The sequence below is a fragment of the Trichechus manatus genome, unplaced genomic scaffold, assembly GCF_000243295.1.
Source record: "Trichechus manatus latirostris isolate Lorelei unplaced genomic scaffold, TriManLat1.0 scaffold00054, whole genome shotgun sequence".
Classification (NCBI taxonomy): Eukaryota; Metazoa; Chordata; class Mammalia; order Sirenia; family Trichechidae; genus Trichechus; species Trichechus manatus.
The window spans coordinates 16,096,315-16,120,004 of NW_004443990.1; the positions used below are offsets into that span (position 1 = coordinate 16,096,315).

At 54.4% G+C, this 23,690-nt stretch overlaps 1 protein-coding gene across 3 annotated transcripts; it reads left to right on the forward strand.

Moving 5' to 3' along the window:
* Positions 1-1,353: 1,353 nt before the first annotated feature.
* Positions 1,354-23,379, forward strand: ERBB2 (erb-b2 receptor tyrosine kinase 2). Of its 3 annotated transcripts, none has more exons than XM_012555958.1 (27): positions 1,354-1,687; positions 7,782-7,997; positions 8,791-9,004; positions 9,796-9,930; positions 10,250-10,318; positions 10,477-10,592; positions 10,738-10,879; positions 11,277-11,396; positions 11,703-11,829; positions 13,337-13,410; positions 13,516-13,606; positions 13,835-14,034; positions 14,354-14,486; positions 14,567-14,657; positions 15,400-15,560; positions 17,133-17,180; positions 18,461-18,596; positions 18,680-18,802; positions 19,075-19,173; positions 19,434-19,619; positions 19,771-19,926; positions 20,041-20,116; positions 20,431-20,577; positions 21,165-21,262; positions 21,461-21,649; positions 21,959-22,211; positions 22,361-23,379. In XM_012555958.1, exons 4-27 carry the CDS (start codon positions 9,816-9,818, stop codon positions 22,714-22,716), a joined length of 3,306 nt encoding a protein of 1,101 aa, XP_012411412.1. In that variant the 5' UTR covers positions 1,354-1,687; positions 7,782-7,997; positions 8,791-9,004; positions 9,796-9,815; the 3' UTR covers positions 22,717-23,379. The 3 variants fall into 3 exon arrangements, with proteins under 3 accessions (XP_012411412.1, XP_004378090.1, XP_012411413.1); XM_004378033.2 differs by having other exon boundaries at positions 1,360-1,687; positions 7,782-7,933; XM_012555959.1 differs by lacking the exon at positions 21,959-22,211 and having other exon boundaries at positions 1,360-1,687; positions 7,782-7,933.
* The last annotated feature ends 311 nt before the right edge of the window (positions 23,380-23,690 follow it).

Below are 23,690 nucleotides of genomic sequence, written 5' to 3' on the forward strand. Positions count from 1 at the left end.
CAGTCGATTCCGACCCATAGGGACCCCATAGGACAAAGTAGAACTGCCCCACAGGGTTTCCAAGGAGCAGCTGGTGGATTCGAACTTCCGACTTCTTGGTTAGCAGCCTGTGTTCTTAATGACTGTGCCACCAGGGCTCCAGTTCCACAGTTGGAACTATTGATTGAGCAATTACTATGTGCCAAGTATGGTGCGAAGTGCTTCAGGAGCATTATTTCATTTAACCCCTAGCACAGCATGCCAGATGCTATTCCAGACCCTACTTCACAGATGAGCAAACTGAGACCCAGACAGGTTCAGTCACTTGCCCCAGATCACATAGTTGATATGTGACAGAAGAGAGAGATTTGAACTCAGGTCGTTCTGATCCCAGAGCTGCTGATGCTGTCACCACCCCTACCTCCACTGTACAAGTGCCTGCTTGTAACCATGCCAGGAACATGGAAGCAGTTTAAGAAATGCTAGTGTCCTTCATTCTCTACTCCCCAATAGGTGCCTCTGACCCTCTCTTGACTGGGGCATTCCAATTAGATTTACCTGATTTAGCAAATAAAAACAACGATGCCCAGTTAAATTTGAATTCAGGTAAACAACGAATAACTTGTTAGTATAAGTATGTGCTGTGCATTCTTTTGTTGGAATTTCCAGCAAAAACATGCCTTCTTTCTATCCCCAGCCCCACCCCACCCCACCACGGAGCCTGAGGAACAGGGTCAGGGGCTCCAGGTGGAATGCAGGGTGGGGAGATGGAATTGAACAAAACAGTAAAAGGCAAGGGACAGAGAAGAAACCTTGAATGAATTGGGTGCTGGACGCCCGCATAAAGAAACAAAAGGGATGTTCTTCCAAGGATGGGGAGGAGGTCCCACCAATCTGAACGTCTCTCCCCTCCTCCCTTTGTAGATCCCCTTAGGACCATGCTTTTCACACCGGGGAAGATACCTAAAAGATTTGAAAAGGTATTCCACGGAGTCCCGGAAGCCACAAGTTAAACAGAACACGCTACCCTCCTTGTCTGTCAATTTTGCTTGAGGATGCAGTGGGAAAACCATTATTTGATATTAAAACAAATAGCCATGTGATGTGTAGGACGCAAACTCGCCAGGAATGTTTAAGATAAAACAGGCGACTTAAAAGTGTTAAGGATAACAGGCGGCCCCCGAAGAATTTGCCCCAGACTTTCAGGGGTTCTCCACGGAAGCGTTTGAGAACCGCTGCAGGGAACCCAGGCGTCCCAGCCCTCGGAGGGACGCTCACAGGCCTGCGCCGAGAGAGGGAGAAAGTGAAGCCGGGCCACTCCCCGAGACTTGCTGGAATGCAGTTGGAGGGGGTGGGGGGGCTAGCTGCGAGCGCGCTTGCTCCCAATCACAGGAGCAGGAGGAGGAGGAGGAGGAGGAGGAGGCGGAGGGCTGCCTTGAGGAAGTACAGAATGAAGTTGTGGAGCTGAAACTCCCCTCGATCGTGGCGGGAGTGAAGAGGAGCACCCCAAGGCCACCGCCTGCCCCTCCCAGGGTGCCGCCCCGGCGCCCAGCGCCCGCCCTTCGCCCCGCCGCGCCCGGCGCCCGCGCAGCCTGGTCCAGCCGGAGCCATGGGACCGGAGCCGCAGTGAGCACCATGGAGCTGGCGGCCTGGTGCCGCTGGGGGCTTCTCTTCGCCCTCCTGCCCCCTGGAGCCGCAGGCACCCAAGGTGGGTTTGGGGTGGGGAGCGCATGGAGCAGCGACAGGAGCCCCTGCAGCCTGGGTCCCCGCAGAAAGCGGGGACCGGACGGGCCGGGGCAGAAGGGCCCGCGATCTCTCCGGACCCGAAGTTGGGGACAGTCGGGGCGCTCCGGGCAGCCGGGCACTCGGGCAGGGAGGGGTCAAAAGAAGGTGGGCCAGTGGGCAGTTACACCGAAGCGGATCTAGAAGTTCCATTGAGGAGACTGGCTCCGGGAACTTGTCAAAAAAGTTCTCGGAAATTTTTCAGAAAGTTTTCCCCTAAAGGGCAGATTGCGCGGTGAAGAGTGTGTGTGTTTCCCCCCTCTTGAGCCCTCTCAAACTTTCTCAAAGCTTATCCAGTTGGCAGCCTCCGCCCCCAGACTGGACTGGACTGGATTCCTTTGGGGGGTCCCCTCCGCCCTGTCCCTCCCCGCCCCCTCCACGCCCCCTTCAGTCGCTAGGGTTTGGTTACTCCAGCTCCTGGCAGGGTCGGGGTGCGGAGGGGGAGGTGGGGAGAGCAACCTGTTCAGCCGGAGCCGGGAGGAGAGGGCGGCCGGGCAGGCTGCAGAGTTGCTTCATGCTGGGGTCTGGGCTTGCGGGGAGGGCGAGACGGTTGTTTTGAACAAGTTTCTTCAGGGCCAGCTTAGGGACTGGGTGCTTTATGAGTTTTGGAGAACACAGTGGGTGGCGGAGTGGTGGTGGGGGCTTCGGGTTCTGGGGCATAAAGAGGGAGAGTTCCAAGGAAGGGGTTCCTGCGCAGTTGGGGGGGGTAGGAAATGGGCCAGGTGGGGGTATGTAGAAGGCTGGGCTGTGAAGCTGCCGTTTCCCTCATGCTGTGTGTGGGAAAGGGACACGGGGGCAGTGTGTGTCTCCAGAGGGGCACCTATCTGCCGGTCTGTAGGCAGTAATGCTGAAAGCTAACAGTGTATTGGAGGTCTCCTGGGTGCTAGGCACTGTGTATGGCATTTTGCATGTATTCCTTTCTTTAATCCTCAACACCCTCTAAGGGAAGTCCCACTAGTATTCCCATTTTCCAGGTGAAGACCTGGGATTAATGAGGTTAACTAACAGCCAGTGATGGTGGGCTCAGATTCGACCCTAGGCAGTCCAATCCCCAACCACACATTCGAAATCACTGTATTAATCTGCCTTGAACAAGGGGGACACTGTGCCCTGCTTTCCCGAGTTGTGGAGAAAACAAAATGAGAGTGTTCCAAAAGTAGTGGGTGGTCCCCAAAGGCTACAGAGCCAAGGGGTGGTGGTGTCATAGTGCCTGCACATTGCCGGAGGGTCAGTGCATTGCTGTGCTATCTGAAGGGTGTCAACGTGCGTGTGTGAGGCTGCGTGTCTACGCCAGGGTGTTGCTGAGTTGTGTGGTCTGGGTGTTTGTGTGTCTGGGCTTTGCATTGCCAAACAGCAATCTCCCCGCTTACTTGGGCACTTGGCTGAACTCTGCCCTCTCAAGGAACTCCCTCAAGGTGCTGGGCCAGATAGGCCGTAAACAGCAGAGGTGGCTCCACGCCTTCTCTTTGAGGAAGGAGGCTCCTCTTTCCCGGGGAGCCCATCCTTCCCCTCCCTGTTTCCCAGGCGGGCGTCGTCACCCCTGGTGCTCTGATGAGAAGGGTGAGGCTAGGCTGGGCCGTCAGGCAGGGAGGGACCGGGCTGCTGCAGAGCTGGGTTGTGAGGGAGGGGTCCTTGGATCGCTGTTCGCTGGGGCTTCCTCAGCCCTCAGCCTGCACTGCTGGGTGCAGGGAGCGATGCTGGGTGTGTTGTGCAGGGAATGGTTAAAACGGCAGCACACCACCACCCAGCTGCCTCCAACACCCCTGTTATATCTCAGGGCTGAGGGCAGGGGCAGGAATGTAGTGGGGGGAGGGGATGTGGGGGAAGTCCCAGAGGGTCAGGATTTTACCGACACCCTTTCTTAGAGGTTTTGTAAATTGCAGCAAACACATCCTTTTTATCATTCAGAGCCCATTTTTTAATTCCAGTATGGTTCTCCTAATAGCCTTCTCCTTTTATTATACTTAGGGGCTCAGGGAAAGTAGCCTTATTTTAATAGTCAAGAAAAAAAAAAAACAATGGAAAAGATAGGCTCAAATGTAAAAAGAGAACAGATTTTGCATTCCAAAGTCAAACACAAAACTTTTTATGTTCTCTTGGTTTGAGATTTCCCATATTTCTGCTGTATTAATGTCTCTTGCCTTAACTTCCTGTATTCCAAGTTCTTGCACACAATTTCATTTAATCTTTGCAACACTCCTGTGACGTAGATGCACAGATGAGAAAACTGAAGTTCAGAGAAATGAAATGACTTATCCAAGACTCCCCAGCTAACCAATAATGCCCAAGGCATTTTTGACTCCTGTAAGGAGGCATCAAGAGTTAGTCAAAGTCTTAATTCCATTCAACAGGAATGCATTGAGCAAAGCCCTGGCTTAGGGTCAGCCTTGTGCCCAGAAGAGCATAGAGACACTACGCTGATTTTTAGGTGAATGACCTTCCTATCCATTTAGCTAGGTTATAGAAACTGGAGCTGTCTCCCACAACCCAGTGGGGACCCTCCTGCCTCAGAGTCCTCTCCCTCCCTGTCCAGCCCACGCCTGCCTTCCTCTTGGGCCCTCCTAGCACGGCAGGGGACTGAGGGCAGGATGGGAGTGGAGGCCACTGGGACATGCATGGCTGTGAGCAGAGGGAGACAGCTGGAGTGGAAGCATGAGAGACCAGTGCAGGCTGGGGCTGGAAGGCTGGTGTAGGTCCCAGTGCAGCTGTGCCTGCCCCGGGGGCCGGAATGACCTGGAAAGAGACCCCCTCCCTGCTCTCAGCCTATGAGAAGCCCTTTCTGGGATGACACCTCCATCTCTGGCTAGGCCACCTGTCCTCCCCACCCCGGGGAAAAGAGCTGAGGGGAGTCGGAGAATTCTCTTAGCTAGTGTTTGTGTTGCCCCAGTTCCGTTACAAAGCCTTGTCATGTTTACAGACTGCTTTTCCGTTCATTATCTTATTTAGCTCTCATTTAGCTTCTCTGAGGAGAGTAAGAGTTGTTATAGTTTTTATGATCCTCTCCTTAAACCAAGTTCAGGTCAGCACATATTCACTGAACGTCTACTTAATAGCAGGCACCGAAAGGCATAGAGATTTCTGCCTGGAGGGGCTGGGATGCAGGATCCAAAGGTCTAGGGACTTGCCCAAGGTCACACGGTGAGTGGCAGAGCTAGGGTTTTGGTCTAAAGATCCTGAGCTCAGGCCTGATGCACCCTGGTGAGACTAGAGTGGGCTCTGACCCCAGGTCACAGGTAGGTGTCCTGTAGCGTTCGTGGAGACCAAAGGAAGTGTTGGCTTCCATGCTGGTGAGCAAGAGAAGCAGCTGGGGCTGGAGGCCGGGAGGGAGGAGAGAATCCATCCAGGGCTGGGACGAAATCCTGACCACCCAAGTCTAGCAGGAGGGACATGAAGGACCTTGACCAGCCTCTCATCAGAAGGATGGACACCATGACCTCAACCTGTCCCTTTTGACTTGAAGACTCTTGACTGGAATTCATTCATTCGTTCATTCATCTAACACTTATCCCGTTTATCACTGTGTGTCCTGTCTTTGCTCTGCACTGGTCCTGCCTCACTGTCTTTCTCGTGGAGAATTGGAGGTTGGAGCTCCTGAGGGGCAGGTATCCTGGATATAAAGAGCTTCCCCCTGTGGAATTAGGACTTTTTACCCCCAAATAAAACATGGGGGCTGTGGTGAGAACTGGTGAGGGGGAGATTCGTGCGGAGATGGGGGAGTGGGAAAGAGGTGGGGGGATAATGGTGGGAGGGAAGGCTAGGGAGGTGTCAAAAAGGCCTTCTTGGCTTCATGTCAAGTTGGCGGGGGGATTCGTCAGTTAGCCTGCAGTTCCCTGGGAGTAGGACTTAGAGTACCAATTTTACCACCTGTCTGCAAACACTTTAAGAGTCTTAATCAGACTCAAAGCAACCACAAATCAGGTAAACAAACTCACTAGTGGGGCAGGGCTACCAGGTTTCTGACCCTCCTGCCTAGCCCAGTCCAGCTGCCCTGCCTAGAGCCCTGTAACGTTTATCGGTGGCACCAGGAGAGTTGGCATGTCTTTATGCTGGATGGGGCGTGGAGTGTATTTGTGTGTGTGCAGTTAGGCCTAGTAGAAGGAATGTGGGATTTAAACTCAGACGGACCCGAGTTCAAATCCTGCCTCTCACGCACAAGTTTGTGACCTTGGGAGAATCTAACCCCTGCCAGCTTCAGTTTCCTTCTTTGCAGCCCAGGCTCTGGAGGATGTTATGAGGGGGACATGGTAGGCACCAGTTAACGTGCTGCTCCCACTTCCCGTTGTTTTCCTGTTGCCTGGCTGCCACAGCTGATGTCCCTTGGAGGTGGCAGAGAGCCGCAGGGGGTGGAGACGCCTCTGCCCCAGACCTGTGGGTCCCTGTCCCTGAGGCTTGGGCCAGGGCCTGGGTTCCGGGCCTGGAGACAGCTGTGCCTGTGAAGCAGCTGAAACTGCTGAGGTCGGGGGAGGTCCTGGCAGCAGGGCGTTATTTTGGGCCTGGCCTGCCACCCTGGGCTCCTGTTTCTCTTGGGAGTTTAGGGGGGAGGGGCTGAGGAAGGAGGAGGTGTCAGTGGGTGAGGCATGGAAGGGGAGGCCTGGCGGTCTCTGTCTTTCTCAGTCTGGGAGATGGACCCTTGAGTTCTATTCCTGAGTTTTCCCCTTCCTCCCTCTTTGCTTCCTTCCCTTTCTGCCCAGTGGGCTGGGAATAGAGACCCCTCCGCGTGTTACAGGAAGGTTACCAGCTCTTGGGCACCAGCCCAGCTCTCAGAGGCAGGGAGTGTCTCTTATTACCCCCTAGGATTTGACCTTAGGCTCCAAGTGGCTGGGAGAGCAGAGGCCCTGGCGTCAGACTTTGAAGCCAGCCACTGTGCCCTCCCCACTATGCACGTAGTATAGTCCGTCAGAGGGGACCAACAGGAATTCCGGGTAGCTCAGACACCTGTGGGCCTGTGTAACCAAGGGTGCCCTCCGCCTCCCCCTTCCTCTCCCCTCTACACCCTCCTGGGCCAGACACATCAGGTGATTCATCTTCTCCACAGAGCAGAAAAACGAGTTCAGCTGGACACTTCCATCTCCCCCTGCTGGCAGGCATGGTGCCAGCTGCTGCCCAGAACGCCCATCTCCCCAGGAGCTTAGTTTACCCCCTCTAGTATATCTGATCTCAGTGGGCACTTCTGGTCCCAGGGACACCAGGCTGGGGCCAGGTGGACCGGGTATGACAGTTTATCTTGATGCCCCTTGGCTGTTGGTTGGCACTGGGGCAGGTACACAGGGCTGACGTAGTGCCTTTGTGGCAGGAGTTTCGTGGCATCAATTGTGCCAGCTGGTTCTGGAGTCTTGCCCTGAGGAGGTGGCAAGGCAAGGGTGCCAGCGTAGGAGCCTTCACAACAGGCATCACTCTGGCTCGGGGTCTGAGCCTGGGGCCTGATACTCCTTTTCTCTGCCTGGGGGAATTCCAGAGGTCTCTGCAGTGACCAGGCCCTTGGGTGCCCCCATGCCCCCAGTTATGACTCCAGCCGACCCTTCTTTCTCACTTTCTGGGTGGCATTGGAGAGCTGGGTATCCCTTGCCAGGAGGTTGGCACGTGGGTGGTGTTGGAATGAGGTAGGGAGAATTCCCCGAGTTTGTTTGCTTGGGAGGTGGGGCAGGGGGTATCCAAAGGATTCATGATTCATCTCCTCTCTTGGGGGATTTTTTACCCCTTGGCCCTGAGTTGTGGCCTTTGGGACAGAGGGAGGCTTTCTTTGCCAGCTAACACCCTGAACTGGGCACGCAAGCTCCATAGGCTGGCACAGCCAGGCCCCCTGGGATGCTCTCAGAATGGGACCAGCCAGAAAGAGCTGCTCCCCTAACTTCCCTTCCCAAACACCCAAGCTTTCTTCTGCTGGTAACCCTACAGGCGCACGGGACATGGGAGGAGGGGTCCTTTAGCTGTGCTTTCTCCCTGTCTGAAATTGCACGACTCGGGGTCAACAGTGAGGGTGGATGACATGGCCCTCTGACCTGTTTCCTCCCTCCTGCCAGTGTGCACCGGCACAGACATGAAGCTGCAGCTCCCGGCCAGCCCCGAGACCCACCTGGACATGCTTCGCCACCTCTACCAGGGCTGTCAGGTGGTGCAGGGTAACCTGGAGCTCACCTACCTGCCTGCCAATGCCGGCCTCTCCTTTCTGCAGGTGAGGCCTATGGACAACCCAGCCAGTCCCCTGCTTCCAGCTGGGCCAAGCCCTCTGCTTATAGGTGGCTGGTAGAATGGGGTGTCTCTTCTCTATATTGCCTTTCTTGTGGTTCCTCAACTGGGAAGCCCTTTCTGATGTCTTAACTTCCACCCATTCTGCTGCAAGATCAGTTGACGCTCTCTCTTTAATGTGACTGGCCATGGACCTCTTGGGTGAAATGCATGTGTTCCTCTGCTAAATTTTTGCTCTCTTGCCAACATAATCACCTCCCCTACTGTTCAAGTCCTCCAGCCACCATCCCTCTCCCACTTGGAGTTGTGGAAAGAGCTGGTGGGAGATGTTTGTGTTCCAGGTCCAGTTCCGCAACTTATTAGCCGTGTGAATGTGGTCCCGGCCCTTAGCTTCACTGGGTTTCACTTTGCCTTTGCCTTACCCTGGAGGGGCCATTGTGAAGATCAAATGGGAATGTATGTGAACAGTTATGAGCAGGACAGAGTGGAAACCAACCGTTTGTTTGTGTTCACGGCGCCTTGGAGTGGGGCCATGTGCGTGTTTCTTGGTCATACATCATCTTGTCTAGGCCTTTCCTTTTACAGATGAAGAAACCATGAGGCAAAGAGGGCAGGGCACTTGCTAACCGTCTACAAAGTGTGCCTTCCACCATTATCTTTCTTGATCATACAAAAATCTGGCGAGGGAGGGTAGCGGCGCTTGATCTCCATTTTATGCATGAAGGAGCAGGACTGCTCAGGGTGGCTGGGGGCCTTGCTCAAGCAATGAGGAGACCTTAGTGGGTGGTAGTGTTCTGAGGCCCAAACCTGCCTCACCCCCTGTCCCACCCTGTCCCCTCCCAGGATATCCAGGAGGTGCAGGGCTACGTGCTCATCGCCCACAACCAAGTGAGGCAGGTCCCTCTGCATAGGCTGCGAATTGTGCGAGGCACGCAGCTCTTCCAGGACAAATTTGCCCTGGCCGTGCTGGACAATGGAGACCCACCGGACCATGCCACTCTTGCCACAGGGGCTGTCCCAGAAGGGTTGCGGGAGCTGCAGCTGCGAAGCCTCACAGGTGGTCATCATCATCATCATTGAAACCCTCTCCTGGATTTGGGTATTGAGAGCTGACCGGGGCCATTGCTAGCTATGGGGTGCCTTTGTATGCACTATAAACGGCGCCCCCTCTGAGTGGATGCAGGCACAGCTGGGGAAGGTGCTTTTATACAAGTTAGAAAAAGGTTCCCCTTCCTCCCAGGAAGTCTCAGCCTGATAATTAGAACGTAAGCTGGGTTTTTGCCCCCACTTGGCTGAGTACATGTGTGTAGTGAACAACCCATGTAAGTATCCATGGCAGCCCTGGAGCTGACCGTGTCCCAAAGCTCTTTGCGTGCATGATTCCCGTTTCAGTCTTGCTTTAATCCTGCAAGGGAAGCATCAGTATTATTCCCATTTTACAGATGAGAAAACTGAGACTTGCAAAGGATAAGTGACTTGCTGAAGGTCTTGCAGATACTAGTGAAGCTGGGTTTCAGATCCTAGAATCTCTTTAATGACTAAGCAGTGTGCACAGGGTAGAGGTGAGAGGAAAGAAGAGTGATGTGGACATCTGGAGTCTGACATGGATGCTCACTCCTCCCTGGGCCTCAATTTATTCATCTAAAATTGTGAATGTATGTGGGGTGTGCTATTGGTAGGGCTAGAAGATGCTGAAGTTAATGCCAAGGAAAACCTCTGGATGTGCCCTCGGGAGCCTGGGGGTTGTGTAAGAGGCCTGCTCCTCTCTTGAGAGGCGAGAGGGCCCCAGGGGAGGGCAGAAAGGAGACAGATGGTGAGAGGGTCCCCTGATTATTGCCCACCCTACAGAGATCCTGAAGGGAGGCATCATGATCCAGCGAAACCCCCAGCTTTGCTACCAGGAGACAATTTTATGGAAAGACATCTTCCACAAGAACAACCGGCTGTCCCTTGAGCTGGTAGATGCCAACCACTCACGGCCCTGTAAGCCCCACCCCACCTTCAGCTTCATCTCTGACCCCAAACTCCTAGCTTACCAACCCCCAGCCACTGACCCCACCCATTGCCTCGTTCTCCATCCCTCCTGCCATCTCTCTGTCTCTCTCTCTGTGTCTCTTTGTCTCCATAGTCGTCTGTCCTGTCTCCCTCTGCTTCTCGACTGTGTCTCTTTTTTTGGAGTCCATGTTTTTCTGTCTGGGTCGCTCCCTCACTTGTGCGTTCTGCCTCTTGCATTCGGTCTCTGTTGCTGTTTGTGTCTCTCTCCACGGTAACCCTTCCCTCTCTCTCTGGTTTCTCCCCCCAGGCAGGCCCTGTTCTCCAGCTTGTAAAGTCCCCCACTGCTGGGGAGAAAGTTCCGAGGACTGTCAGAGCTGTGAGTCTTATCGAGGCCCAGAATCTGGGGGGCTGGGGCAGAGTGGGATACCACGCCTGGGGTGTCTTCCCTGGGTCAGGGAATCTTTGCAGGTGATGTTGCTGAGGGTCTGGTGCCTGGGCTGCCGCTCAGCCCTCATCCTGCCCTTTGCCCAACAGTGACCCGCACCCTCTGTGCCAGTGGCTGTGCCCGCTGCAAGGGCCCGCTGCCCACTGACTGCTGCCACGAGCAGTGTGCTGCGGGCTGCACGGGCCCCAAGCACTCCGACTGCCTGGTATGTGCCTCTCTGCCCTGTGCCCACTGTGCCCCATCCCCACCAAGAGGTACATGGGGAGGGGCACCTCACCTGCTATGGCCCCGTAGTCCCTGGCACACCAGGGAGCAACAGCCCAGTGACCACCAGCTGCCTGCCCTCCCAGGCCTGCCTCCACTTCAACCACAGCGGCATCTGTGAGCTGCACTGCCCACCCCTGGTTGTCTACAACACAGACACCTTCGAGTCCGAGATCAACTCTGAAGGCCGTTACACCTTTGGTGCCAGCTGTGTGGTCACCTGTCCCTGTGAGTACCAGAGCCCCCTGGGACTGGGTTGGGACCTGGGGAACCTGCTTCCTCCTCTCCTGGGAGACCGGAGTGGGCCCTCAGGTTCTGGCTGTAACCTCCCCGTGGTAGCTGAGAGAACCTGATTGTCTGGGTTCAAATCCTGGCTCATCCACTTACTACTACTATGACCTTGAATAAATTACTTAACTCTGTTCTTTGGTTTCCCTTTCTGCAAAATGGGATTCCAGCAGTGCTTATCACATAGGCTTGTTGTGAGGAGTGAATGAATGTCAAGTGCTTGGACCAGTGCCTGGCACGTAGTAAGAGCATTTGAGTATTTTGATCTTATTCTTATTGTACCTGGGCATGGTGGGGTGTGGAGGGCTAGGGCGCAAATCTTTGCTCATCTCCTCAGACAACTACCTGTCTACGGATGTGGGCTCCTGCACCCTGGTCTGTCCCCTGAACAACCAAGAGGTGACAGCTGAGGATGGGACTCAGAAGTGTGAGAAATGTAGCAAGCCCTGTGCCCAAGGTACCTACTTGCTGCCCCTTGGGCCAGGCTGTAGTCCTGTCCCTCTGCATACCCAGCCCACTCTGTTCCACCCTTCCTTGCACCCTCCTGGGACACGGTCCTTTTCTCCCACTGCCTCTGCCTCTGACCTTCCCCAGGTCAGTTATACCAGTTCCCCATATCGCCTGCCAGTGTGGGGAGGGAGCCTGGGGCACCAGGAACGGACTGCAGAGAGAAGCCAGGAGTTTGCATTCCTGACGCCCTATGTGATCAGTCCCAGCGTGGGGCCTGAGATGGTCCCCTCACCATGCCCCCCCTTCCCCACAGTGTGCTATGGCCTGGGCAGGGAACACTTGCGGGAGGTGAGAGCGGTCACCAGTGCCAATATCCAGGAGTTTGCCGGCTGCGAGAAGATCTTTGGGAGCCTGGCATTTTTGCCCGAGAGCTTTGAGGGGTAAGGACACATGGGGTTTAAGGGTGGGTACGGTGGCCTGAGGCAGACACAGAGCTGGGGAATGGTGGGAGGCCAGCAATGCAAAGGAGTCAGGTGGGGGCCAAAGGGGGCAGGAACTTGGGGGAGCTTATTTTTGTAAATGACATGTCATCCACGAACATGCACTTGTAAAGAGATTAAACCATCCGGGTAAAGTAAAATTCCCCATGAATTCCTAGCAGTTTTATTCATAATAGCTCAAAACTGGAAACAACCCAGATGTCCATCAATAGGTGAATAAATAAACAAATGGTGGTATATCCATACCATGAAATTCTACTCAGCAATAAAAATAAATGAACTACTGATAGACACAACAACACGGATGACCCTCAAAAACACGCTGAGTGAAAGAAGCCAGAGGCGATAGTACACACTGGACGATCTCATGTATGTGAGGCACTAGACCCGGCAAAACCACTCTAGAATGACAGACATCAGAACAGTGGTTGCATGAGGGTGGGGGGACTGGAAAGGGACACAAGGGAAATTTTGGGGGGGGTGGAAACGTTCTGTACATTGGTTGGGGTGGTAGATACATGGGTGAATGCATCTGTCAAAACTCGTCAAACTAAACGCATCTGTATTTTATTGTATGTAAATTATACTTCAATGAAAAGACAGATTAAAAAAAGAAAATTCCCCTTCAACACTTCCTTCACTTCATTGCCCTGCCCAGAGGGAACTACTGTGAACAGTTTGTATGGCCTTCTAGAGCAGTTATGCTTACACAGGCACATAGGTCGTTTTTACGGTTTTGTTGGGGGAGGTGATTTCTATGAATTGGACCCTGTTGCGAGCATTGTTGGCACCCTGCTTTGGTGAGCTGGTCATGACAGTCTGTGCTGAGCTGCCTCATTCTTTCAACAGCTATGGAACAGGTGGCAACAAATAGTAGCAGCTAAGATCCTAGGCTCGGGAGCCAGACTGCCAGGGTTTGAAACCTACCTCATTCTCCTCGTTGTGCCTCAGTTTCCTCACCTATAAAATGGGGGCAATAATAGTCCCAACTTTATAAAGGGTTATAAAGTTTGAATGAGTTAGTATTTGTAAAGCTCTTAGAACAGTGCTTGGCACATACCAAGCACTCCTAAATGTTTGTTTTTATTCTATAGTCTGGATAGATGAGGGTTTTATTTAACAGCTCATCTATTTACTGGTAGGTGTTTAGGTCATTTTTGGTTTTCACTCTTACAAACAGTTCTGTCTTGGACGTGCTTCTGGGAACAGGGGCCAGTGTCTCTCTAGGCCACATTCCTAGAAGAGGGATTTTTGGATTAAAGGATATAAATATTGTTTTGCTAGATCCTGCCAAACTAGGGCCTAGGCTTTGAAGTTCACAATGGGAGCAGCCAGGCTTGACGGGCAAAGGTTTAAGGGAAGGCATTAATGGCAGGGAGGTGGCAGGGCCAGCTCTGGGGGTCATGCTCACCCCCTTCCTGGCCCTGCTGACTTCTACTCCTCCTAGGGACCCAGCCTCCAACACTGCCCCCCTACAGCCTGAGCAGCTCAGAGTGTTTGAGACGCTGGAGGAGATCACAGGTGGGCTCTGCCTCTGTGTCCTGCCCCTCACCAGGCTGCCCCCGGGGTGGGCCTGGGAGTCCTCACCCTGTCCCCCACGTACGCAGCCTCACTCTGTGCCTGCAGGTTACTTGTACATCTCAGCGTGGCCAGATAACCTGCCTGACCTCAGTGTCTTCCAGAACCTGCGAGTCATCCGGGGACGAGTTCTGCACGAGTGAGCACAGCGGGGGTGGGGGTGGGGAGAAGGTCTATGGTGGGGAGGGGGCGGTTGGTTATGAGAAGCTGCGGGCACGGGTGAAAACGACTGCTCCCTAGGGATACCTTTCCATGGAGTTTTCGGAGTTTGCTGGGGGCAGGAGGAAGGTGAGGACATCCCTTGCCAGCTGGGAAGGGGTAGGCGGTAAGGTGGTCACCCTGCAGCTGAGCACCCCTCCTCCCACAGCGGCGCCTACTCGCTGGCCCTGCAAGGGCTGGGCATCAGCTGGCTGGGGCTTCGCTCACTGCGGGAGCTGAGCAGTGGGCTGGCCCTCATCCACCGCAACGCCCGTCTCTGCTTCGTACACACGGTGCCCTGGGACCAGCTCTTCCGGAATCCTCACCAGGCCCTGCTGCACAGTGCCAACCGGCCAGAAGATGAGTGCGGTAAGACAGGGAGCCCAGCGCCACACGGGCCCCTGGCAGCAGCTTTCTGGGACTTGTGCAGACTGCCCATCCCTGGTGCACCATTCTTGATTCAGTTCTGGCTGGCTTGGCCTCTTGGCATGGCTTCTAGCTGGGCCCTGCCACACTGCCTTGGCATCCCTCTCTGTTTCTGGAATCTCAGAACTCTTCTTATCCCTTCATTGTCTAGCACCTGTCCCCACCCCTCCAGCCCACAGCCATGCCCACAGTCCCCTCCCTGGTTCACTGGGCCCTGGGGCCTCCCTTAAGTGCCCCTCTGGCCCCTTCCTCCTCACTGCAGAGGGGGAGGGGCTGGCCTGCTACCCACTGTGCGCCCATGGGCACTGCTGGGGTCCTGGGCCCACCCAGTGCGTCAACTGCAGCCAGTACCTGCGGGGCCAGGAGTGCGTGGAAGAATGCCGAGTACTGCAGGGGTATGCGGGGTGGAGGAGGGGCGGCTGGAGGGGTGCACAAGGGCTCCTCCCAGATCCCTCACATCCATCCTCTCTCCCAGGCTCCCCCGGGAGTATGTGAAGGACAGACACTGTCTGCCATGCCACCCCGAGTGCCAGCCCCAGAATGGTTCAGAGACCTGCTTTGGACTGGTGAGGCACTGGTGGGCCCAGGGCCGGTTGGAGGGAAGAAAGGTGGACGGGCATGGGGGTAATGGATTGCCAGGCATGTGGCAGGCTGTCGAGAAGCTGTGGGGTGTGCTCAGTCTGGTGACATCCTGGAGAGGGTGACCAGCTCAGACCTGGAAAGCGAGAGGGTGGAGGAGAGGGAGGCGGGGGTGTTGATGGACCCTGGAGCCCTTTAGACTATGAAAGGGTCCCAAGGAGGCCTGGTTCTTGGCCTGGCTGTGCTAAGGTGGTGGGTGGTTAGGCCTGTGGGCTCAGGCAGCACACCTCCTCGATTCAAATCTAGTCCCTGCTTCCAACCTCTGTTTTCTCTTCTATAAAATGAATTATTTCAATTCCTATTATCATTTTGGCATGGTAAGAACTGAAGAAAATAGGGGCCGGCCCAGGGTCTGAACCCTGTAAAGACTCTCTAAAGATTAGTTCTTGCTGTTCCTCACTGTCACACCAAAAGTACTGCACTCCCCTCTCTGCACCTCCAATTCTTCCTCTGAAGCCCCTCTGCCTGTGATCCAGCTTTAAAGGAAGGAGGGTGGCTGAGGAGGGGCCATGGAGAGTAGATGGTTAGTGGCAGTGGTAGATACACACTGGGTCTGTCCCAGGAGCAGGGTGAAACGTGCCGCTAAGTGGCCAGGAGAAGCACTAAGAGGATCCTACTACCCTGGGGGTGTCAGTGTCAGCCCCCCACAAATCCTTCCTCCCCACCCAGGAGGCTGATCAGTGTGTGGCCTGTGCTCACTATAAGGACTCTCCCTTCTGTGTGGCTCGTTGCCCTAGCGGTGTGAAACCTGACCTCTCCTTCATGCCCATCTGGAAGTTCCCAGATGAGGAGGGCACGTGCCAGCCATGCCCCATCAACTGCACCCACTCGTGAGTCTGAGGGCCTTTTCTGCAGAAGTGGGGCGGGGGGGCTTTTGTGTCAGGAGCCTCTGTGCAGCTCTTATTCTAAAAGGGGGACAGCTCTACTTTTGCTTATCCTGCAACTCTTAATTTTTCATGTATTTTTTTCCTGATCACAAAAGTTTTAACACGCTGTTAAAAAATTTAAATGAACAATTACAAAACCATAAAACATACCCATTACCATTACCCATTGCCGTTGAGTGGATTCTGACTGATAGCGACCCTATAGGACAGAGGAGAACTGCCCCATAGGGCTTCCAAGCAGCAGCTGGTGGATTAGAACTGCTGACCTTTTGGTTAGCAGCTGAATGCTTAACCACTGCGCCACCAGGGCTATAAATGTAAATAAATGCTGCTAGCAGTTCTATTTGCATTGTTAATATTTTGGAATATTTTCCTGTCAGTTGTTCTTATCTATGCACGTTCTAACATATATTATTATTATTATCATTATCTATCATTTTATCCAAATGGGATCATAGACCATACATATTGCTTCCAAATTGCTTTTTTCCCCTTAACAGAATCTTGCAGTGTTTTTCCATGCCCCAACACGGTATGCTACCTTATTCTTTTTATTTTCGTCGTTTAGTTATTTTTAATTACACATGAATTACATAATTACATCCTTATTATAAACATTTCCAGCAATATAAAAATATAAACGTTATAAAATAAATATGCTCTTTTGCTCTACTCTCCTGCCCAACCTAGTCCCTCCCTCTTCCTGGCAAAAACACCAGATTCATTTTTTTCTATTTATTTACACATATTACATTTGTATTAGGTTGAGTTATATACAATTGCTGTGTTTGTAGGTCAAAATGGTCAAAAAACAGCAATTTCATATAGTTCACTCTTAAATATAATTAGTTGTTCATGCGTGTATTTTTTAATGTAAACGGGATCATATTCTACATATTTTCTGCACTTCCCTTTTTTCCCCACTTAATATATCTTGGAGGTCTTTTCTTGTGAGCTCATAGATCTACCTCCTTCTTTTTTAACTATTCAGTCTCTAAGATGGATGTATTATAATTTATTTAGCCGAGTCCCTATTTGAGTGAGCTCGTTTCCTTTTTTTTTATACAGCCTATTGTAGTAGGGCCCCATGTGCAAGCGAGCAGGTGCTGGCATTTTTTGGGTACATACTGAGAGGTGAAAGTGCTGGGTTATAGGCATTCTTTAATTTGATGGGTATTGCCAGCCTGTCCTGGAGAACTTGTGTCACTTTACCTTGGGGTTCTTACAGAGGGAATAGCTGAGCTTTCGGAGCTAATGCTCCTCTTCTGGGTTTCTCCTCTCTTTCTCCCTTCCACAGGGGTGGGTGCCAGGGAGCAGGGGATGTGGGTTCCCAGGCTGGAGAAGGTATTCCCTTGTGGGACGGCAGAAAGAACACTGGTGACCCTGAGCCCAGTTTCTGCCTTTGTTAAATGGGAATAATAACCCAGCTCCACCTACCTCTGTGGTGGTTGTGAGGCTGGAGTGAGCCCAGGAGGGTGGTTCCCAGAGTTGTTGACAGGACTCTCTCTCCTGCAGCTGTGTGGACCTGGATGAGAAGGGCTGCCCCGCTGAGCAGAGAGCCAGGTGGGCCTGCTCCCCAGGACACGCCCCGCATTGCCCTTACTCGCCCACTGGCCCTGGGTGGTCACTGCTGCAGGGAGGGCGTCTCCTGATCTGACACGTGTCCCTTCCCAGCCCACTCTTCCACTGTTGATCCTCCTTTCAGTCCACTTCAAATGGACCCAAGGCCTGCTGAGGATGTGGGGAGGGGGTGGGGAACAGGAAGAGACAGCTAAGACGCCCAGTACCTCCCCACCCTCGAGTAAACTTGATTTCTCTTGAGGGACACAGGCAAAGTTCAACAACCCAGAACTCAAGGTAGATTGAGACAGCTGCTGTAACACTAAGCAGGGAGTGATGAATCGTTAATGGGATGGCAGAGGCTTCAGGGAGGAGGTGCCATTTGAGCCAGGCCTTGAAAGGGGCAGAGTGGAAAACTAGCCAGGTGGAGGAAAGGTCTTAAGGAGGGGTCACGAAAATCTAGTGTGCTTGCGAGCTGGACCACTGAGTAAGCATAGAGAAGGGAGTGACAGCTGAGTCAGGTTCGGGCCAGATTTGGAGGGCATGGGCCCTGCCATCCAGGCCACAGAGCTGGATTTGATTGTCTGGGCAGTGGGGAGCCTTGAAAAGGGCTCTGGGGAGAAAAACAGATTGGAGTATGTCCTAGGCAATTATTTGTTCATGAAACAAGCATTCATGAGAGGTTGGCTATGTGCCAGGCCCTGTGCTAAGCAAGGGGGGAACACGGATGACAAGGATACAGGGTCAACACCTGGGATGTCCATGTATCCCAGGATGAGGAGAGTCTTGAAAGTGAGAAATGGTGTTCCAGGCAGAAGGAATAGCATGTGCAAAGGCTGGGAGGTGTGGAAAATCACGGCCTATGGGTGAAAAATTTGGCTACAACATTAGAATCACTGGGTGCACAGCACATTCCCGGGCCCAACCCATTACCGCAATCAGAATCTCTGGGGGTGGGGCTCCAGAATCATATTGACAAACTCCCTGGTGATTTTCATGCCGTGAGGTTTGAGAATACTGGGCTAGAGTCAAGCCAAGAGCATACAGACCTTGGAGGTGTGGGTAGAGAGGGCTTTGAATGCCAGGCAAGTTTTTACTTTATTCTGGAGGCAGTGGGGAGCAAGATAGGTTTTAGAGTAGGGAGAGCGGGTCAGAGCCTGTAGGTCATCCTTCTCACTTCCCTTTCTGAAAGCCGGTGACCTTCATGTCCCTCCAGGGGACCCCTTCATCCCTCCTGCCCCGGACCAGTGCCCCCACTCCCTGACCCTAGCTCTCACCCCCAGCCACGTGACCATTATCACCACTGTGGTGGGCATCCTGCTGTTCATGGTCGTGGGGCTGGTCCTGGGCATCGTAATCAAGCGGTGGCGGCAGAAGATCCGGAAGTACACGATGCGGAGGCTGCTGCAGGAAACGGAGGTGAGGCGGCCCAACGGCCTTCCAGCCGGACTCTGGGAAAACTGCGGCCCAGCCCGGCACTGACCACCACCCCCTCACCCCAGCTGGTGGAGCCGCTGACGCCCAGCGGAGCGCTGCCCAACCAGGCTCAGATGCGGATCCTTAAAGAGACGGAGCTTAGGAAGGTGAAAGTGCTTGGATCTGGAGCTTTCGGCACAGTCTACAAGGTCAGGGGCGGGGCCAGGACCTGGCGTGGGTGGCTCCGGAGGATGGGACAAGGGGAGGGATGGAGCCAAGGTAGTCAGTTGGGCGTAGGGAGCTACTGCCCAAATCTGGGGACAGTGCTGTTCGGGAGGGGTAGATACAGAAGTGGGAACAGGGAAAAAGGAGGCCTAGTTAGGTTGCCCGCGGGAAGGAGGGGCGTTCTGAGCAATGACTCCGGGACTGCCGGCTCCATCTGGCCAGCACTCTTCCCTCACATCCCCCTTTTTCTGCCCAGGGCATCTGGATCCCCGATGGGGAGAATGTGAAAATTCCAGTGGCCATCAAAGTGTTGAGGGAAAACACATCCCCTAAAGCCAACAAAGAAATCTTGGACGTAAGCCCCTCTACCCTCTCCAGCCAGGAGTACAGGGAGACTCCCTGGCTGCTTATGTGGGCTCTGGGGTTTGGGGAGACACTTTGTTATTACCAAACCTTGATTCTTAACCTCCCCGGTCTGTGACCCATGACTCTGGTTTGTGGTGGATGGAGTGGGATGAGGTGAGGGTCCTGGGTTGGGCCTCACCCCTTAGGAGGGATGTGGTGGTTGGGCTTTGTGGTCTTCCATACCATCTCAGTGTGTACTCTCGCCCCCAGGAGGCATACGTGATGGCTGGTGTGGGCTCCCCATATGTGTCCCGCCTCCTGGGCATCTGCCTGACATCCACAGTACAGTTAGTGACACAGCTCATGCCCTATGGCTGCCTCCTAGACCACGTCCGGGAACACCGCGGACGCCTGGGCTCCCAGGACCTGCTGAACTGGTGTGTGCAGATTGCCAAGGTATGCACTTCAGGAGCCTGGGCTCTGCAGGTGCCCTTGGAAGCAAGTTCCTATCTCCACACAGGGAGGGTCAGGATGGGGAGTTGCCCTGGGAGAGTGTGGCCAGGGTGTGGCACTCCTGGAAGGTCCACAGCCATGCCTGTGATTGTAGGGGATGAGCTACCTGGAGGATGTGCGGCTCGTGCACAGGGACCTGGCTGCCCGGAATGTGCTCGTTAAGAGCCCCAACCATGTGAAGATTACAGACTTTGGGTTGGCACGGCTGCTGGACATTGACGAGACTGAGTACCACGCAGATGGGGGCAAGGTTAGAGGAGGGAGCAGAATGAGGCAGGGTGGACCAGGGTCTGGCCCCTGGGAGGACCCTGAGAATGGCCACCTTGCACCACACCCAATTCAGGGGCTTCCACTATTCCTCCAGGTTCCTATCAAGTGGATGGCATTAGAGTCCATTCTCCGCAGACGGTTCACCCACCAGAGTGACGTGTGGAGCTATGGTGTGTGGCAAGGGAGGAACAGGAGGGGTGAATGAGGAGCCATGGCCCTGGGGGGATGCTGGTGGAAGGATGAGAGCTGGAATAGGAGGGAAGGAAGAGGCTGCCCTGCTTGAAGCCAAGCACAATTCTCTATCCGTGCCCCACCCTGCCTGGGTCTGTGCATATCCCAGGAATTGTGGGGAGACTGGGCAGATCCTGCCCCTTGGCCTTACACCCTCCCTCCGCATGGTGTCAGGCTTCTGGGCAGAACCTTGGGCTCAGTCCACTAAATCTCCCTCTGCCCCGCCCACCCCTCACTTCTGTCTCTGCCCCAGGTGTGACTGTGTGGGAGCTGATGACTTTTGGGGCCAAACCTTACGATGGAATCCCAGCACGGGAGATCCCTGACCTTCTGGAGAAAGGGGAACGGCTACCCCAGCCCCCCATCTGCACCATCGATGTCTACATGATCATGGTCAAATGTGCGTGGCTGGGCTGTGCCAGCTACATGGCAGAGGGGATAGGAGGTCCTGGGTAGAGGGCCCACAAGGGGCATGGGGGGAGGCGGCCAAGAGCTGGATGTATATGGACCCCGATAATGGTATATTTAAAGGAGCCTCAAAAGGGCCTGGAGTCCCTGGGTGATGTAAAGGGTTAATGCTGCTAACCAAAAGATTGAAGGTTTGAATCCACCCAGAGGCACCTTGGAAGAAAAGTCTGGTGACCTACTTCTGAAAAATCAGCCACTGAAAACCCTATGGAGCACAGTTCTACTCTGACACACATGGGGTCACCATGAGTGGGGATCAACTTCTCAGCAACTGGTTTCAAAAGGGTCTAGTCTTTCACAGTAAAAGTCCCGAGGAGCCCTAGAGGACCAGCTAGAAAGGAACTTATATGCAAAACAAATAAAGAGGAAACAGATGGAGATGCCCGAGGTTCTGGCCCAGGACTCCAGACTCTGGTTCTAGTAGCTGGGCTGTCCAGGCCAGACTTAAGGGGGAGGGGGAGGAGGGACAACACACAGGCTGGAACCAGGACTGAGATACTGAGCTCCCTCCTGCCCCAGGTTGGATGATTGACTCTGAGTGTCGGCCACGGTTCCGGGAGTTGGTGGCCGAATTCTCTCGCATGGCCAGGGACCCCCAGCGCTTTGTAGTTATCCAGGTACTGGGCCATTCCACCTCATCCTTACCTATAACGAAAAGTACCCTCCCTCAAAGAGTGGGAAAGGGAGATGACTCCTGGGTTCCAGGCCTCCACGCCCTGCCCTTGCCCGACTCACCACACCTCCCTGAGCCCTCCTTGGGAGGCTACGCACTGGGCTGGGCAGATGCCGCCACCTTCTGTCTCCTTCCTCCTCAGAATGAGGACATGGGCCCCGCCAGCCCCTTGGACAGCACCTTCTACCGCTCGCTGCTGGAGGACGATGACATGGGGGACCTGGTGGATGCTGAGGAGTACCTGGTGCCCCAGCAGGGCTTCTTCTGCCCAGACCCTACCCCGGGCACTGGGGGCACAGCCCACCGCAGGCACCGCAGCTCATCCACCAGGGTCAGTGCTTAGTCACACGGTGGGTGTGTGGTTTCCTCTCCCACCCCTGTGGACTTGGGTCCCTTTCTCTGACTCCCATCCCTGTGGACTTGGGTCCCTTTCTCTGATGTTCCCTGACCCCATCATCTCTTTTGGAGACCTCATTTCCCCTAAGGATTCCTGCTGCCTTCCAACCCGTGAGTACCCTGTGACCTCATTCTCTTCACGGTGACTATGTTATACCCAAGGGCTCCTGGGACCCTGTCACCTCCCATGGCGTCCCCAACCCAGATCCCCGAATGACCACCATCATGACTCTCTTGTCCTCAGAGTGGCGGTGGTGAGCTGACCCTGGGGCTGGAGCCCTCCGAGGAGGAGCCCCCCAGGTCACCACTGGCACCTTCAGAAGGGGCTGGCTCCGATGTGTTTGATGGCGACCTGGTAATGGGGACAGCCAAAGGGCTGCAGTGCCTCCCCTCACACGACCCCAGCCCTCTACAGCGGTACAGCGAGGACCCCACAGTAACTCTCCCACCTGAGACTGATGGCTACGTTGCCCCCCTGACCTGCAGCCCCCAGCCCGGTATGGAGCCCAGGCCCAAGCTGAGACTGGGAGGTGGGGGAGTTTGGCCTTCCACACCTCAGCCCCGCATCCACTGGGGGCAGTGGTAGTGGCAGGGACACCCGAGTTCCTTTCCCTAACAATGCCCACCCCTTCTCTTGCCCTTTCAGAATATGTGAACCAGCCAGAGGTTCGACCACAGCCCCCCTCACCCCTAGAGGTCCCTCTGCCTCCTTCCCGCCCTGCTGGTGCCACTCTGGAAAGACCCAAGACTCTCTCTCCTGGGAAGAATGGGGTTGTCAAAGACGTTTTTGCCTTTGGGGGTGCCGTGGAGAACCCCGAGTACTTGGCACCCCAGGGAGGGGCTGCCCCTCCACCCCATCCTCCCCCTGCCTTCAGTCCAGCCTTTGACAACCTCTATTACTGGGACCAGGACCCATCTGAGCGGGGCTCTCCACCCAGCACCTTTGAAGGGACCCCTACAGCAGAGAACCCCGAGTACCTGGGCCTGGACGGACCAGTGTGAGCCAAAAGGCCAAGTTGGCTGAGGCCCTGCTGTACCTTCAGGGAGTGGGGAAGGCCTGACTTCGGGCCCGTATCAGGATGAAGCAGAAGAGGGCCCTCTGACCGTGTCCAGAGGAGCCTGCCACGCTAAGAACTTGTCCTCAGGACCCTTCATCCCCAGGTGGCTGAGAGGGGTCTGGCCTGGCTAGGAGAGGAGGGGGCGCCGAAGAGTCTTGATTGGTTTTTTTTTGGACCCGTGCACCACCAGATGCTCGGGCCACAGCCAGTCTCCGCACCTGAGGCAGCAGCCCAGCCTGGCCCTCTTCCAGATCCCTGGTCTGGAAGGACTTTGGAAGCTAGGACTAGTAGAGGAAGAGGCCCCAAGCGGATGAGGAAAGGGAGTTCCTAAGAACAAGAGTGACTTTCAGAAACTATGTCCCTGAGACCCAGCTTTGCTCCCCTGGAAGAAGGGGCAGCAACTGTATCCAGAATCCAGATGTTGTACAGAGTGCTTTTTTGTTTTGTTTTTACTTATGTTCTTTGTTGTTGTTGTTTTTTTAAGATGAAATAAGGACCCAGGGGGAGAGTGGATGTTGTGTGGAATGGGGCCTCTGGGGTTGGGGGAAGGGTTGTCCCCTTTCTCCACGCCCACCTTCTCCATTTGCAAATATATTTTGGAAAAGAGTTGAGCCCCAGACTTTGTCTGGGAGTGGCTCTGTGCTATCCCTTACTGCTGGTCTCCTGACTTATAGTCATCTCATCTTCTCCTGGGGAAGGAGCCTGGCTTTTGGGGAAGGGGTGATCTGGGGAGTTGGGGATTCTGAGAGCCCTTTGATAACCAGATCATTCTTGCCTAGAACAAACTAATTCCTAAAGCCACCCACCAGAATGGGGTAACTTCCTCCCTCTGGGTAAGAGGAGTTGAGGGTGGGGTGGGGGCCAGAAGGGGCAGGGTCTACTGTGTGACTCATTTTCCTTGCCTTGGCTATAAGAGAA

Excerpts from the sequence above, each read along its gene's own strand:
- ERBB2 (XM_004378033.2), top strand. The coding sequence starts at position 1,615 with ATGGAGCTGGCGGCCTGGTGCCGCTGGGGGCTTCTCTTCGCCCTCCTG. Across the intron at positions 13,607-13,834 it reads CGGGGACGAGTTCTGCACGA|CGGCGCCTACTCGCTGGCCC; the intron begins GTGAGCACAGCG and ends CTCCTCCCACAG. Across the intron at positions 20,117-20,430 it reads GAGTGACGTGTGGAGCTATG|GTGTGACTGTGTGGGAGCTG; the intron begins GTGTGTGGCAAG and ends TCTCTGCCCCAG.